The sequence below is a fragment of the Myotis nattereri genome (assembly GCF_964212035.1).
Source record: "Myotis nattereri genome assembly, chromosome: 3".
Classification (NCBI taxonomy): Eukaryota; Metazoa; Chordata; class Mammalia; order Chiroptera; family Vespertilionidae; genus Myotis; species Myotis nattereri.
The window spans coordinates 29296211-29311506 of NC_138077.1; the positions used below are offsets into that span (position 1 = coordinate 29296211).

Consider the following 15296-nt stretch of genomic DNA (forward strand, 5'->3'; position numbering starts at 1 on the left):
GGGCAGGCAGACTCTAAGAGCCTGAGCTATGGCAAGCCACTATGAGCCACCACTCAGAAGTCTTTCTTCCCCTTGAAGATTTTAAGAAATGCTTCACCATCACAATTTTTGATCATCGTAAGGACTGGGGAGCACGGATGGATGGCAGTTTGTGGGTTGAGGTCAGAGATGCCAAATGTCTTGCAACACATACACCCAACACATACAGGCAAGAACTGTCTTACCCAATCTGGCCAATGTGCCCAGTGAAAAACACTAACTATTCTCCGCTTCCTTAAACAAACCAAAGAGATAAGGATTAATGTGGAATGTTATAAAGAAGTAAATGGCTAGGAAGGACCATGTAATACAGCTAAACCAACCACCATGCAAACAACAAATAAATCAAAAGTCTGTTCTTCTATTGAAACATTACTATGAGCACTTGTTTCCATATGAACGGGCTAAGCAGATTCCCAAATACCTTTCAGCTTAGAAAGTTCCTGCTCTTTCTCCTGCTGCAGCTGCAGGTATTTCTGCTTATGGTCATTAAACGTCCTACTGAAGTCTTCTCCCTGCTTGCGGTGTTCCTCTTCCAAGTCGCTGTGCTGTTTCTTTAGCTCCTCATGCTGACTCTGCAAAAATGAGACTTTGAATAAAAATGTAGATTATCTAAATTATAGTCAGAGTCTATTTCCCAACAATGTAGTCTTTCTCTTGCAAGAAAGTAAGAACGAATGAAGGAGGAGGTTTCATGTTCCTCAGGTTGCTTTTAATTTGTGCAGCTCACCTCCATTTCCCTTACATTTCAAATACTGAGTTTAGGATCATGGCCAAAAATAATATTCTTCCCAATTTTTGACATCAATGGAAACAATAAGAAGTTAAAAGTTAGCATGAGAGATGGAAAAGGGAGGGATCTGGGAAAATTCCCAGGCACTCAAATTACTCTGGAAGCAAGGTAAAGCTAATGGAAAAACTAACCCTCTGTGAATAGTCTAGACTTCCTCTTTCAATCTGTTGTTTTCCTAAAACTACTTTTTTTATTTCCCTTCTTTGATTTTCAGCCTTCGTGGTAAGCCAGTTTAAAGAAGGGGGGAAAAAAAAAAGATTCTTGCCTTTTGGGGAAGCATGAATTGATTGTATACTGAATTATTCTTATTTATCTTACACCTGTAAATCAGGTACTGCTTTCTTGATAATAGAAAAGATTCTGATTTCAATAAAAAGTACTTGCCCTACTGCCCAGCCTGGGTGGCTCAGTTGTTGGAACAAAGTCCCATACACCAAAAAGGCTGTGGGTTCAACTCCCAGTTAGGACACATATCTAGTTTGCGGTTCAATCCCTGGTCCTGGTACATATGGGTGGCAGCCAATCAATGTTTCTCTCTCTCTCTCTCAAAGTGGTCTGTAAAAGGACTTTTTAAGTATTAGTGGCACAAAGGAGGCATTTGAATAGTTTACTGCCTGCAGTGTGTCTAAATAAAGAAAATATCTAAGAGAAACCACCATAAAAATTAAACAAAAATCCTTAAAGAATAAAGAGAAAAACAAAAATAGTAGTTGACCAGAGAGTCTGATTTATAAGAAAATGTATAATAAATTAAATATGTTATTTGTAAAAAGGTAAAAATATGATGGGGCATTATACTTACATATCATTTTGAGCCAAATATAACTTTAATATACCATCCTATCTAATAAAAGAGAAACATGCAAATTGACCATAACCCCAACACCCTTCCCATTGGCTAATCAGGGCGATATGCAAATTAACTGCTAACCAAGATGGCGGCCGGCAGCCACGCAGCTGAAGCAAACAGGAGGCTTGCTTGCTCCAGTGACGGAGGAAGCCAACGTTCCCCGCCTGCTGCTGCCAGCCTCTGAGCTGCACTCTAAGCAACTATGTTGCAATCATAGAAGCTAAACAAGCTCCACAGACCTGCTTTCAGTCAGCTTTGGCCTCAGAGCTTAGAGCTGCTGGATGGCAACAGAGTTTCAATTACAGAAGCCAAACAGACCCAGAAACCTGCTTTCAGCCCTCAGAGCTGGAGCCAGCTCTCAGCTCCAGTGACAGCCATAGAAGGTAAATAAATCCCAGAATAAAAGAAAAAGAAAAAAAGGAGAGGCTGGGAGCTTAAGTTGCCCTCCAGCCTGAAAACGGCTCTCAGGCCCTCACCCAGACTGCCAGGCACCCCAGTGGGGACCCCCACCCTGAAGGAGGTGTGACCAGCTGCAAACAGCCATTACTCCGTCATCCAGGCTGGCCAGGCACCCAAGTGGGACCCCCACCCTGATCCGGGACACTCTTCAGGGAAAACCTGAATTACTCACTTTCAACATCTGATGCTGCACATTCAACGCACTGTATCTACTATTGGAATCTTGCTGTAAATTGGAAAGAAAATAGTTAACACAAAGATTTTAAAAATCTGGCTCTTTTACTAAACACAGCTTAAAAGTTTTAATGGAAGAATTTCATTTATTTCACTTGTGTATGCTAAAATGAATTTACACTTGAACCAGGATGTCTCTGAGGCCATCTCCTTATATAATAGCAGAAATAATGTTTTAACACTCCATAAGTTTGCTAGATTTTAGTCATGACAAAGAGGAAATTCCCATGGAATCATAAAATAGCCGCTTGGAGAAGACTTCCACTCTCTCATTCGGAAGAGCTGAGGCCCAGGTGTACGCAGGAGCTTGTCCCGAGACAGATCATCATACGTTGTGCCAGGGCTCCAAGGGCAGGTGGGGCTGAACCAACAAGGACCAGGTCTCAGAAGCTTAGCTTGGCTCACGGGAGGGGAGAGAAAAGCTGCTTTCCTTCCCTGAGCTTCAGTGGGCAAGAAGTTCTACATCCTCCCCTACATCCCGGTGAGACTCCATTGCACAGAGTGAGAATTAGAAAGGCTAAGGAGCAGACCAAGGGCCAACATTTCCTTCAGGAGCAGAGCCAGGGCTGAAACTTGAGCCTGAGCTTATGGCGGATCCATGTTCCAGGAACAGATCACTGGATCCCTGTGAGACACCTTCACATACAGTCTCACATATGTCCACCATCCTGGGAGCCATGACCAGCCAGTACGCAAGACATCTGAGGGTTTTCTCTCCCACGCTGTGTCATACTTCGCACGCCACACCCCTGGCTTACTGCATGGCCAGCACAAGGACGCGCGCTCAATCATTTCCCAGTTGATAGTTTTTACAGCTTCTAAAATGAACTGCATTTTTGCTTTCTCATTTTATTTCATTGCTTTACTACTTTATTCTAAGTTACATTATAAAATACACAACAGAATGCACACAGTTTGGGTCAGAGCTTTTAAAGCAAGTAGTAGCCACCCAGCTACCCAACGAACTGACTCTTCTCAGTTTTAAGACTTCAAAACACGAATGTTTTACTCAAAAACTTACATTTTTAGCTTACATTTATTTTTAAAGTCAGAGAAATATTAGTTTTCCTCCAGTTACTTTGGACTTGAAAACTTTTTAAGGCCAATATCATTTTTATTCATTTATGCATTCGACAAATGTGTTTGCATGAGCTCTGGATGGGAGAGGTGAGGGAAGACTTCTCGGAGGTGGTGATCTCCTGTCTGGCTTTGAGAGTGAAGAGCACGTGGGTACACAGGAGCCCCACAGTACTGTGTCAGACATTACACAGAATGTCTGTGCAAACGCAAACCAAAATAAATATTACATTCTATAGGAAAGAAAGATTCTAAACAAATGAACAAATAAATGAATAAAAAATAATGTTTTTTATTATTAAAGATTAAGCTATTCACTGTGATAAGCAAAGATAGGTTTTTAAAGAACAATTTTTAAAGTCTCCCTCTTAAATATGTTTGGTGGCCAAAAAAAAAAAAAATGTATTTCAGCCCTACAATACTAATGATAAACAGAGAAAAAGCTTTTGCAAAAATTTCCTCTCCTAAATTTCATGAAATAAAAACGAAAAAGATAACTTACCCTTCCTTTATTTAGTGTTTCTTGTGCTTCTAACTTATAAACAAGAAAATCTAGAAAATACAAAATGGAAGAAATAGAGAGCAAGTTCATTCTTTGTGAAATTTTTAAACATCTAAAAGAATAAAGGCGAACTTTACTCAGGTTTACAAAAAGAAGTTCCAGGTTTAAAACAATCTACTTGGTGAGTTATATATACTTTCTTTTGCCTCTCCATACTCTAGAAAAAGTTGAAAAACTATTATATATTTTTCCTCTTTACCTTAAAGCCGTAAATCTTGCACCAACGATATCTACATTACAACCAACTGATTAAAAGTGCATTTAGAATGCACACTCTGTGATTAACCAGCCTTTAAATTAAAGTGGAAAAACACAAGCAGCACACCTAAAGACAGGGAAGATTTATTGCTACCCACTAGATGGCACTGAAATCACTCAGGCCCTGAAGAGAATACCATCCTTCACGCTCCTAAAGCATATTATCCACTAGATGGCCCTGTAAAATCACTCTGCATTTGAAGACAAGAAAAATCCAAATCCGATCAAAGCATCTGAATGCTGTTAAACTCTTAGTCTTCGCACAGGCTTAATCCAAGGGTCAGCAAAACATCCTAATCAATACTGCCCTCCGGAGTTCTCCCTCCTTCTACCCACCCAGTTAATTATACAGAACACCAAATTTAAATCTCAAGATTTATCACAAAACGTGAATAAACATAAAAATCCAGGTAACTTTAAATCACAAGCTGTATAAAGCCTATGCTTTATACCAAAATTCTGATAAAAATCATAGCATTTGCCTAATATCTGTGCTAAATGTTATTTTTTTTTCTAAATGAACCAATCAGCTGTCCAGTAAAAGCCCTCACAAGATAAAAACAGGTCCATAACTGAAAAGATATCATACAGTATGATCAATTTATTATGTTATAAATTTGTATATATATGTGTGTGTGTGTATGTGCATATGTATATATAAAATTTGTCATATTCTGGAGAATACATACTGTTACTTTCTGAATGTCTGTAGATAAAAGTTCCAGGTATTAGTAACATGTGTATAATATTCAAATGGAAAGCTGTTTATTTCTGAAATGGTATATACACTGAGTGGCCAGATTATTATGACCAGCCAGATTATTATGACGACCCCATCAGTACTTCATTGACACTTCCAAAAATACTGAATACTGAAAACTTTCTAAGCAAATACTCTCAAGGTTTTATTATTATTATTTGCATAACTAATTTACTTCATTGTACTGATGGGGTGGTCATAATAATCTGGCCGGTCATAATAATCTGGTCACTCAGTGTATAACCAATATATGAACTACCTCAAGATGGCACACACTGAAAGATTCTAAATCCAGTCTTGAGCAGAAATTATTTTAATGCACAAGGCACAGAAAATTGCTTGGCATCTCTGTCTACCTATAAAACTGACTTTGAGTTAATATCAATTTCTTAGCAAAAAAAAAAAAAAATAGTCAAGCAAATACATGACGCTTCATTACTTACCCTCCTTTGCTTTCTTATGTTCAAGTCTTTCCTTTTGCAAGGATTTTTCTAATCTTGATCTGTGTTCATACACAACTGGGGGAAAAAGAGTTAAATTTTATTTTCAAAGAAAAAGAATTCTAATTTAAAATTAATAACACTTTTTTTTAAGATAGCAGGAAACAGTTTAAGGTCTTTTCACCATGAAAATAAAAATGTATGTATGTATAATTTCCACATTTGGGGTAAAAAATAGACACAGCAATCAACATAATTCTGGGCTGACCCCTGTAGTGTGCCCCTTTATAGAACCAGTACTCCAGAAGAGGCTGTGGCCAGCTTTGCCAGCTCCTTTTCCTTCTCCTGCTTCTAAAATGAGCATCTCTGTGAGGTTCCATGTCTCTTCCTGGGCAACTATGTCCACTCTCATGACTTCAACCACCATCTGCATAGCATTCACCGCACATGTGTACTTCCAAACCTGCCTCTCTCTTAAGCATTTGAGAATTTCCTAAACCCTATAGCAGTGATGGGGAACCTCTGACACGCGGACTCATTTTTTTGGTTGATTTTTCTTTGTTAAATGGCATTTAAATATATAAAATAAATATCAAAAATATAAATCTTTGTTTTACTGTGGTTGCAAATATCAAAAAATTTCTATATGTGACACGGCACCAGAGTTAAGTTAGGGCTTTTCAAAATGCTGACACGCCGAGCTCAAAAGGTTTGCCATCACTGCCGCAGTGGTTCTCAACCTTCTGGCCCGTTTAATACAGTTCCTCATGTTGTGACCCAACCGTAAAATTATTTTTGTTGCCACGTCATAACTGTAACGTTGCTACTGTTATGAATCATAATGTAAATATCTGATATGCAGGATGGTCTTAGGCGACCCCTGTGAAAGGGTCGTTTGACTGCCAAAGGGGTCGCGACCCACAGGTTGAGAACCGCTGCTATAGGGCGTTTCTACCTACATATCCATAAGCATTGCCAAGCCAACATGACCTGAATTTGAATTAAGGTTGCTGTGAGCAGGCGAGAAGACCTCAGCAGCACACCCCTGGAATGAGAAGGAAGGTGTATGTCCCCACATCAGGGAAAACATAGGTGAGAGAGCCGTAGAAATGAAGGCGGGAAGGACAGTCCAAAGAACCTACAGAACTGCCCACAAAAGAACAAGCCAGGCTTACAGCTGCCTTGGCCAGAAGAAACAAATGGCAGAGTGATGTCATGCTGTGACCTTCCTGCACTCTCACCCCTTCCTGCAAACTCACCAGGGTTTGCCTGCTGAGTAGGAGAGGAAGAGCAGACGTATTGGAGGACAACCAGGGAGAAGACGCCTCTCAGAACTCTCTTCCCCGATACGGGCTTCCCACTCCAGCAAAAAGGAGCTGCTAGAGAGGGAGAGGGTTCACCTCTGTCTGCATCAATGACATATGGTGTCACACTGGACCAGACCAGATACTTACTAAGCCTAGACTGTGTCTATGGATAAAAGTGCTTGAAGGTTTATTTTTATTGAATGAATGTGATGCGTCACACTGGTTAAATTTTAGGTACACAGCAGAGTTACTTTGATACATTTATAGATTGCAATGTGATTACTGATGTAGAAATACTTATTACACTACACAATTATAACACAAGAAATATATATTTTTTTTAATCTGAGAGAAGCTAAGAAACTAAGTCAGGCAGAGATTTCATCTGGGGACTGAAATGCAACCCCACAGAGTGGTTTGAACAGGCAATGACGGGAAAGGAGAGGATAAATGAAATTTCGGATGTGCCATTTGATTCCTGTTTGTTCAGCATTATGGTCACATATGACCTCATTCCCTGGCAAGCTAAGCCAAGCCTAACAGTTGGTTCTTTTACCAGTGCCGAGCTAGCTCCCCACAACTACCTAAGATAAAATTTAATCATTAATCGCTGACCGACCATGAGCAGCGTATACACCTGTCCAACACACTAGCCGTCCAAAGTTGCCAGGGTCACAGCAACTCCCCCCCCACACACCTGCTACAATCTCTTACCACGAAGGAATTTCCTGTCTCTCTTCCCACCCTTTCCCCCCATTGTCACAGCTGCCAGTTACCAGCTACTGCTGTCCAACCTCCAACATGGCCATCCACTCCTGGGTCTTCCACCTTCTCCCCATACCACGCATCCTGTCTTGTCATATCATATAAACCTTCAATTCCCAGGGGTTCATCTACAACTACCACAGCCCCTACTTCTACTCACACCTCTGCTAACATCTCCATCCAAACCACCCAAACTTGTATGGTGTCATCTCTGATAGCATGCCTGCCCCAATCTCCTCTTTCTCCTCACCCTCAGCCCTCTTCTGGTCATTACAATAACCGCTGCGCCAATCCTTTCCTCCATCCGAGTTCCTATTCTATTCCCACCCCACCCCAGTGCTATTATACAGGAATCTAACACAACTCCGCATTTACTCAGCCCCTACTATGTATCTGGAACCACATTATCAGCAGAAATGCAAAATGAATAGACATGGGCCTTGGCCCCAAGATGCTCGGTCTAACACGAGAAATGGGTTCAGTAATTTGTAAATAATTAGAGCTAAATACATGTGGCATAATAAAAGTAAATTTAAACCCCGAGAAAGATAGGGATGAGCTCTGGATGGGAGAGGGGTGAAGGGTGAGGGGAGGCTTCTCAGAGGACGTGATCTGTTGGCTACTTTGAGAGTGAAGAGAAAGAGAAAGCAGCCCAGGTCAAAGGCACTTCTGGAACACATCACAGGGAGAAAGGCACAGAGGTATGAAATTAGACTAAAGGTAGTTGCACTACAAAATGCTTGGCTGCAAGTCCATTGTTGAGAAATCGTGTTTGTTCAGACATATCTATATTTAAATTCCTCATCAATTTCTAGAATCCTATTAACAAGAGTTTCCTTGGATTGATACCAACAGTACCTCTTGTATGATGTTTGGGATGAAGCAGGGAGAACGAAGATCAGTGCTATTTTATAACAACCAAAGCCAAGCCCTGAACTGCAGGCTCATAGTCTTGGAGCATTTCCGTCAGGTCGGGGAAACTTACAGGGAAACAGACGGATTACAGTGCTGTTATGATATAACATGACAGAGGCAAGAATGGGATGCCACAGGAAGACCTAAGCTCCGCAGCCAGAAGGAAAACACCCCCTCAACTCCAGTCCCCTGGCCAAAGTTCCTTCTGGGTAGAAGGTCACAAGAACATAAACGGGCCAGTGAAAAGGGAATTTTGGTGCACTAATTGGACATATTACAGACGATTTCAGCAAGCATGTACACTCCTTTCAGAGAAAGAAACCGGCAAAGTAGTCAAGACCTTGCTCCAATGGAACTGAAGGGGCAGCCAGGGTTCCTGGATCCAGGGGCTCCTGAGGATGTCAGGTCTGTTAGGGGCTAACAACTTCAGCTTAGAAACACCCATAATTAAAAAACAAAACAAACCTGCAGTATAATGAAGAACATATATATGAAGGGACTGCTCACCACCCATCCCCAGCCACCTCAGACTCTCTATAGTAAGTATCGTGGAAGAGGAAGGACAGAGGGGGGAAGCTGCATTCATAAATTTCAATCCTGTGAAATTCTTCTTTGTTTAATATACAGCAGCGATTACTGCAAGCTCACTATTGCAAACCCAATGCTGTATGGGACTCAGTAATCATTATCTTTGTCTTGGGAAGCAGAAAACTCGTGGGTATGATTTCATCTTCCATAAGAGAGGAGTAGATTACACCAGGCAGAGAGGGGGTGTGGGGGATGGGGTGAGGGCACTGGGTGTGGGGCGGTGGGAGATGGTGCTCCATTCTTTCTTTATCCTCTTGCCTGCAATGCAGTCAGGAAGATAACGTGCCAAGAGCTGATCCACAGCACCCATTTGTCATCCTGAATCACACAACTGTCTCTGACAGCTTTACGCTCAATGGGAATTTATACACTCAACATATGAACAGCCGTGTGTCTCAAGAGCCAGAAGATCCTAGGATACACAGTTATAAACTTTCATAAATCACCTGAAGAGATGCTCTATGATGTCCACAAAGAGGAGACCATGTTTGTGGATTTCAGCCCAAAGCAAAGGTCTTGAGACATATTCATAAATACCAAAAAAAAAGGCATCACAATAAGAACTAAGGCAAGAGAATGTGTTTTTGTAAATGTAGTAAAAAAAAAAGGGGGGGGGGAGGTTCTAAATAGGAATAGAGGATATATGTTGAAACCATGAGTTAATTATCTATTAATATCATCTTACTCAGAACTGGTCAAACCATTATTGTAGCATCAGCTTCTAGTCCTGATGTGATATGACTAAAGAATGCAAAAATGGTTTGCGAGTTGGAGATGATCCCCAAGGAAGAAGGTGAGAAAGCAGCAGTGACTGGTGGGAAGTTGAAGCACGGTTCTTCATCAGGCCAGAGAAAGAAATACAGGCCGAAAAGGAACCCCAAATTGGGAGCTGAGGAATCCACATGAGGTAAAAGACAGTGAGGGGGGAAATTAATCCTTGGAATTGGAAATTCTAGAAAGAAGGGGAAAAGGAAAGAGGCAGGCGGTAGGTAATATAATGGTTGAGAGCACAGACTCTGGCGTCTGAGTTCAGATCCCAGATCCATTCCTTCAGGGGCAAGTTACTGAGCTTCGTACTTCAGTTTCTTTATATGGTGTGTGGTGGTAATAACAGTACCTGTCTCTCTGGATGGATGTTGGGGTTAAATGAGTTAATATATATCAGGTGCTTAGAACACTGCCCAGCATGGAGTAAATACCAAAAAATACTAAAATATGTTTTCACTTATCTGCTGTGATGGCTTAAAAGTGCCTGAGAGGAAATAAAAGTGCCCTCTCAGCCCTAAAATTAAAGTCTAATAATAACAAAGTAAAATAAAATAAATATATATATATATATATATATATATACATATATATATGTATATTCATACATATATGTGTGTGTGTATAAAAGCCATAAGATCTTGATTTCAGTTTTCTTAAACAAAATTTTTAATTCCACTTTAAAAAAAGATAAAGTAAATAATCATTCTAATAGCTTAGTAAAACTCACAAACCAATTTTTTAAATAAAAATTGAAGGACATTAAAACCAGACAGAATCTTTATGCCCTTGCAGCTCTTCTAGAAAATTTCCCTATCAATTAAACACACACACACACACACACACACACACACACACACACACATAAACACACACTACCCTTAATTCTTTTAAAATGCATTCTCCAGGCTTTCGAGCTAGTGATTTATCCAGACAGGTTTACAGTTTCGCTTAGAAGGAGCCTGGCTAATCAATCCTTGTCACCTATCTCTATTTTTCTATTTATATTCTGAAGTCAAGGGCATCAGTCAAGATGAACTAATACTGCTAGATCCTTTGCAACAAAAATGGTATATAGTGAATATTCTCACAGCACCAAACAAGTTTAAGGAAAACTAAATATAAAAACACCAGCGTTCAATCTGGGCACTGAAGACCTTAGTGGAGAATAACACTGTAACAGGGACAGGATTTGAATCATGAGAATTCACGGGAAAAAGAGGAAAGTCCATACTACTGATGAGTAGCCCATACTATCTGCTTGCTGAAAAGGAGTTTAATCTTCTGTGCAGCCGAGAATGGAAAGAGGTTTTATTCCATTGTAAAGCCTTCAAGAGTTTAAAAACATCAGCTTCCCACAGCAATTTTCCATTTTAACTTTGACTTCCCTCTGAAAGTCACAGAGAAATTAGCGTATACATTCACTTATGGGCAAAACACATATCCATGACATTTCGGGGTAAACTGCTCCAAATCAGAATTAGAAAGCAACACTAAAATTAGACAGAAAACACTGCTAAGTGTTTTAACACCTTAAGCCAGAGAAAGAGCAATGTTTCTTTGGCAGAAGCAACAGCCCACGGAATTTTGCTTTCAGTCCTGACAATAACATAAGGTTTTATCTTTATTTTAAAAAACAACAACAACTGAGGCTTGATATGAGAGTCACACAATTCAACTTGTGAAAATATTAAGATTTGCAAGTAACTTTATCATGTGGCATATAATAAAAATTATAATGAATAAATTTGTGCTTTTGATCACTGTGGGTGAGATTTTTAAGTAGGTCAGCAAGAGAGATGACAAAAAGGAAAATAAACTAAAATCAATACAGCACTTTGAGGTCTTGTTTTGTAAGCCTAAAATTGTAGCTATTTATTATAGTCCCAAACCAGTTTTCGGTGGTGTTCTAACTCCCGGAAGTGAGGTGAAGGCTGGCCACTTATCCACCTCCTTCCAATGAGCTGGTCGTTAGCATGAAGACAACATCACAGAGTTTTCCAATTATCCTTTTTTCATTCTTTCATATTTGCCTCATAAGAAGTCTAAGAAGGAATACAGATCTCCTTAGAAAACAACCAACATAAAATAAGAAAAAGACAAAAAAAGGGAGTCGACTAATACCATTTTGAGGACCTCATTTTGAGGATCCTGCCTCCAGCCCTGTGATTGGCCAGGGCTCCCCTGAGGCTGTCTTCAGTGCCTCCCCACCTGACTGTTCCCATAAAGTCTCCCTGAGTTCCGAGTCCATCTTCATAACATCTCACATCAACGGCACCCATCTCCATAACCCCTCACACACAACTCCTAGACCTTTAAATTCAGCTTTTACTTCTCACTCAATCCCAGCTGTACATCTTCCAGAACAACTCAACCTTTCCAGTCTGCTTGACAATTTATAGCTGAATTTAATTATTAATTAAGCCTTTTTATGGTTCACTCCCTTTACTAAATTACATAGTCGCGTTCCAAGCCTGGGGGCAGAACCTTCCAATGGCTCTCATTAACCAGTGACCTAGCCCTCTCAGGGCTTCAGCAGTGTTCATCCTGCTCCAGCCCCAGCAGCCTCCGTGGTCCTCCCAGAAGCCAGGCCCGCTTTTGCCTCGGCACCTCGGGCTGCCTCTTCCAGGGGCTTCCACTGCTCCTTCTCCAGATACCTGTGCAACTGGCCTCCTCGCCTCCTTCAGGTCTTTAGCTTCTCACCAAGTTCCTCCTGGACAACCTATCTAAAATTGCAACCTGCTTCCCACCCTCCACACTCCCATCTCCCTTCCTATTTTATTTATCTCCTTAGCACTTAACACTCTATAATATTTTTTTACTGATCTGTCTTACATATTGCCCTTCTATCCCACTAGAACAGTGGTTCTCAACCTTGGCTGCACATTAGAATCACCTGGGAATCTTTTTAAAATCCTGATTTCTGGTCCTCATCCTTCAGAAACTCTGTTTCTTTGTTACTAATGTTGTGGCCCCACTCCATAACAAAGAAACAGAATTTCCGGAGGATGAGGCCCAGAAATCAGGATTTTAAAAAGATTCCCAGCCAAGGTTGAGAACCACTGCACTAGAATATAAGCTCAGTGAGGGCAAGGACTTCTGGTTTGTTTTATTTCACCACTGTATCCCCAGCAAATTGCAAGCATTCAATAGATAATGGATGAATGAATGAACATATATGTGCCTTGAAGGATGGGACTGGTTATCTCTTTTTTCCTTTTCTTCTATATCCCAAAACCTCACTACCACTTCAGTCCCAATCCTCCAGTTCCTAATTCCCCAGTTCCTAATATCCAGTAGTATTCAATAATCTTGTTAAATGAATAAGGGTATTTAGAAAATATTTCAGAGTGGTGCAGCCATAGTGGAAAACAGTATGGAGTTTCCTCAAAAAATTAAATATGGAACTGCCATTTGACCCAGTGATCCCACTTCTAGGACTATAGCATAAGAAACCAGAAATACCCCTATGTTCATAGCAGCACAATTTACAATAGCTAAGATCTTGAAACAACCCAAGTGCCCATCAGTAGATGAGTGGATAAAAAAAGCTGTGGGATATATACAAACCCTGGAATACTTTGCAGCAGTAAAAAAGAAGGATCTCTCTTACCCTTTGAGACAGCATGGAGGGACCTAGAGAGTATTATGCTAAGTGAAATAAGTCAGTCAGAGAAAAACAAGTATCACATGATCTCATTCATATGTGGAATCTAATGAACAAAATAAACTGATGAACAAAATAGATCCAGAGGCATAGAAGTATGGAACAGACTGTGGAATCTCAGAGGGAAGGCAGGGTGAGGGTGGCTGGGTGGGAAGAGATCAACCAAAGGACTTGTATGCATCTATGCATAACCCATGGACACAGACAATAGGGTGGTGAAGGTCTGGGGCCGGGGGGGTGGGGAGGGGGAGAGGTGGGCTAGAAGGGGTCAATGGGGGAAAAGGGAGACATATGTAATACTTTCAACAATAAAGACAGAAAATACTTTTTTTAAAGACAGAAAATATTTCATTATTTTCCTCATTTGCCTGCCATCCTTTATGTCCCAGCATTTTTCAACTGAATTTCCACACTTGTTAACTAATTAGTATCACATATCCCAGAGAATCCTATATAATAAAAGGCCAGCGACCATTCAGTGTAATGACCAGGACAACCGATCGACCAGTGACTATGGGGTGCATTGACCACCTCTTGGTCCCTCTCCGCAGCCAGCAGACTCCGATCGCTGGGTGGCCAACGGGGAACCATGGAGAACGGGTGGGTGGTGGCAGGGCGGGACTGGGGAGTGGTGAGCGGGCGGAAGATGGCCCTGATCATAGGCTAGGCCTAGGGACCCTACACTCACACATTTTCGTGCACTGGGCCTCTAGTAAACAGATAAAAGAATAGAGATTAAACATAAATTTATCTGTTGAGGTACAGGCTCATTAAGATTAGCTGTAGTTAAAGCGTAGCCCTGAAATATAGCTCTCAGAATGCTGAGAGACCAAAGAACAGTCTGATTAGGTATTTTTCTACGAGGTGGCAACTGAAGTATTATTTTTTTAATTGCGCAATGAAGTTCCTATAATAGTTCTCACCAATGTTATTTTTAAGTTTGCTATGCATACAGTTGATTGTAAAAGTCGTTTAAATGTAAATTTCAACTATGATTTGAATGGGTGCTTAACTGCCTTTTCTATTTTGGATAAAACTACATATACCCAGGCTTTCCCTCGTGACACAATCTAATTGAGACTTGGCTTTTTGAAACAAGTATTATATTAGCTGACTTAAGCTATATTTCCTCAAAGAGCTTCATATAGCTCCTTTCTGGCATGCTTTCAAGTGGTGAGCGACTAATAATCATCATTATGAGATGAAATCTATTCACTCCTCATGAAAGGATTCTTCTCTTAGCTGCTCAGAGCTATTATATTACAGCCCAGATTACAACCCAGTAGAGTTCCAGGCACCTTGGGAGACACTAACGTGTAGGATTTACTCTTAGAAAAAGTTTACAACCAATAAATTCAGGTTGTAGTTAGAGGCTAAAACAGGTAAAACAGTAAGAAGACAATTAGAGATCACCAAAGGTTAGGGAAGCTGGAGTGGCATAATGACATGCTGAGTCAAGAGATTTTTAAACATAATCTCTTTGTAAGCTGAGAGGAAAAATACCCTCTGGTCCCATAAAAATGCTGCACTCCACCAAGCAAAAATTACATGTAAAATTATATGTGTATATATATTAGAAACTTAAGGACTCACAGTAATAGAAGCAAAAATTATTCTAAAATTGGATGTATATAAATAGACCCTGTACAGTACTATTCTTCTTATCTAGTAGTCAAATTTCAGCTGGACAGCATCACAGCATTTCAGGGAATAAAGTATGAGAGAGAAAGAGGGTTAGGTTTCTGGTCACCCAGAATTAATGCAAGGATGTATAAGAATGCCCTTGAGAAGGGCTAAAATATGCAAAAGCACACAGT

General features: G+C 40.5%; 1 protein-coding gene across 3 annotated transcripts in view; it reads right to left on the reverse strand.

The window, feature by feature from the left end:
* Positions 1 to 15296, reverse strand: part of GOLIM4 (golgi integral membrane protein 4) — a 79959-nt gene that overhangs the window by 34626 nt on the left and 30037 nt on the right. For all 3 annotated transcript variants that reach the window (XM_081088306.1, XM_081088305.1, XM_081088304.1), the window contains exons 2-5: positions 5476 to 5550; positions 3955 to 4004; positions 2314 to 2367; positions 464 to 614 (exon numbers count right to left, since the gene is read on the reverse strand). In XM_081088306.1, coding sequence (XP_080944432.1) covers positions 464 to 614; positions 2314 to 2367; positions 3955 to 4004; positions 5476 to 5550 — 330 coding nt within the window. The remainder of the gene's footprint in view (positions 1 to 463; positions 615 to 2313; positions 2368 to 3954; positions 4005 to 5475; positions 5551 to 15296) is intronic.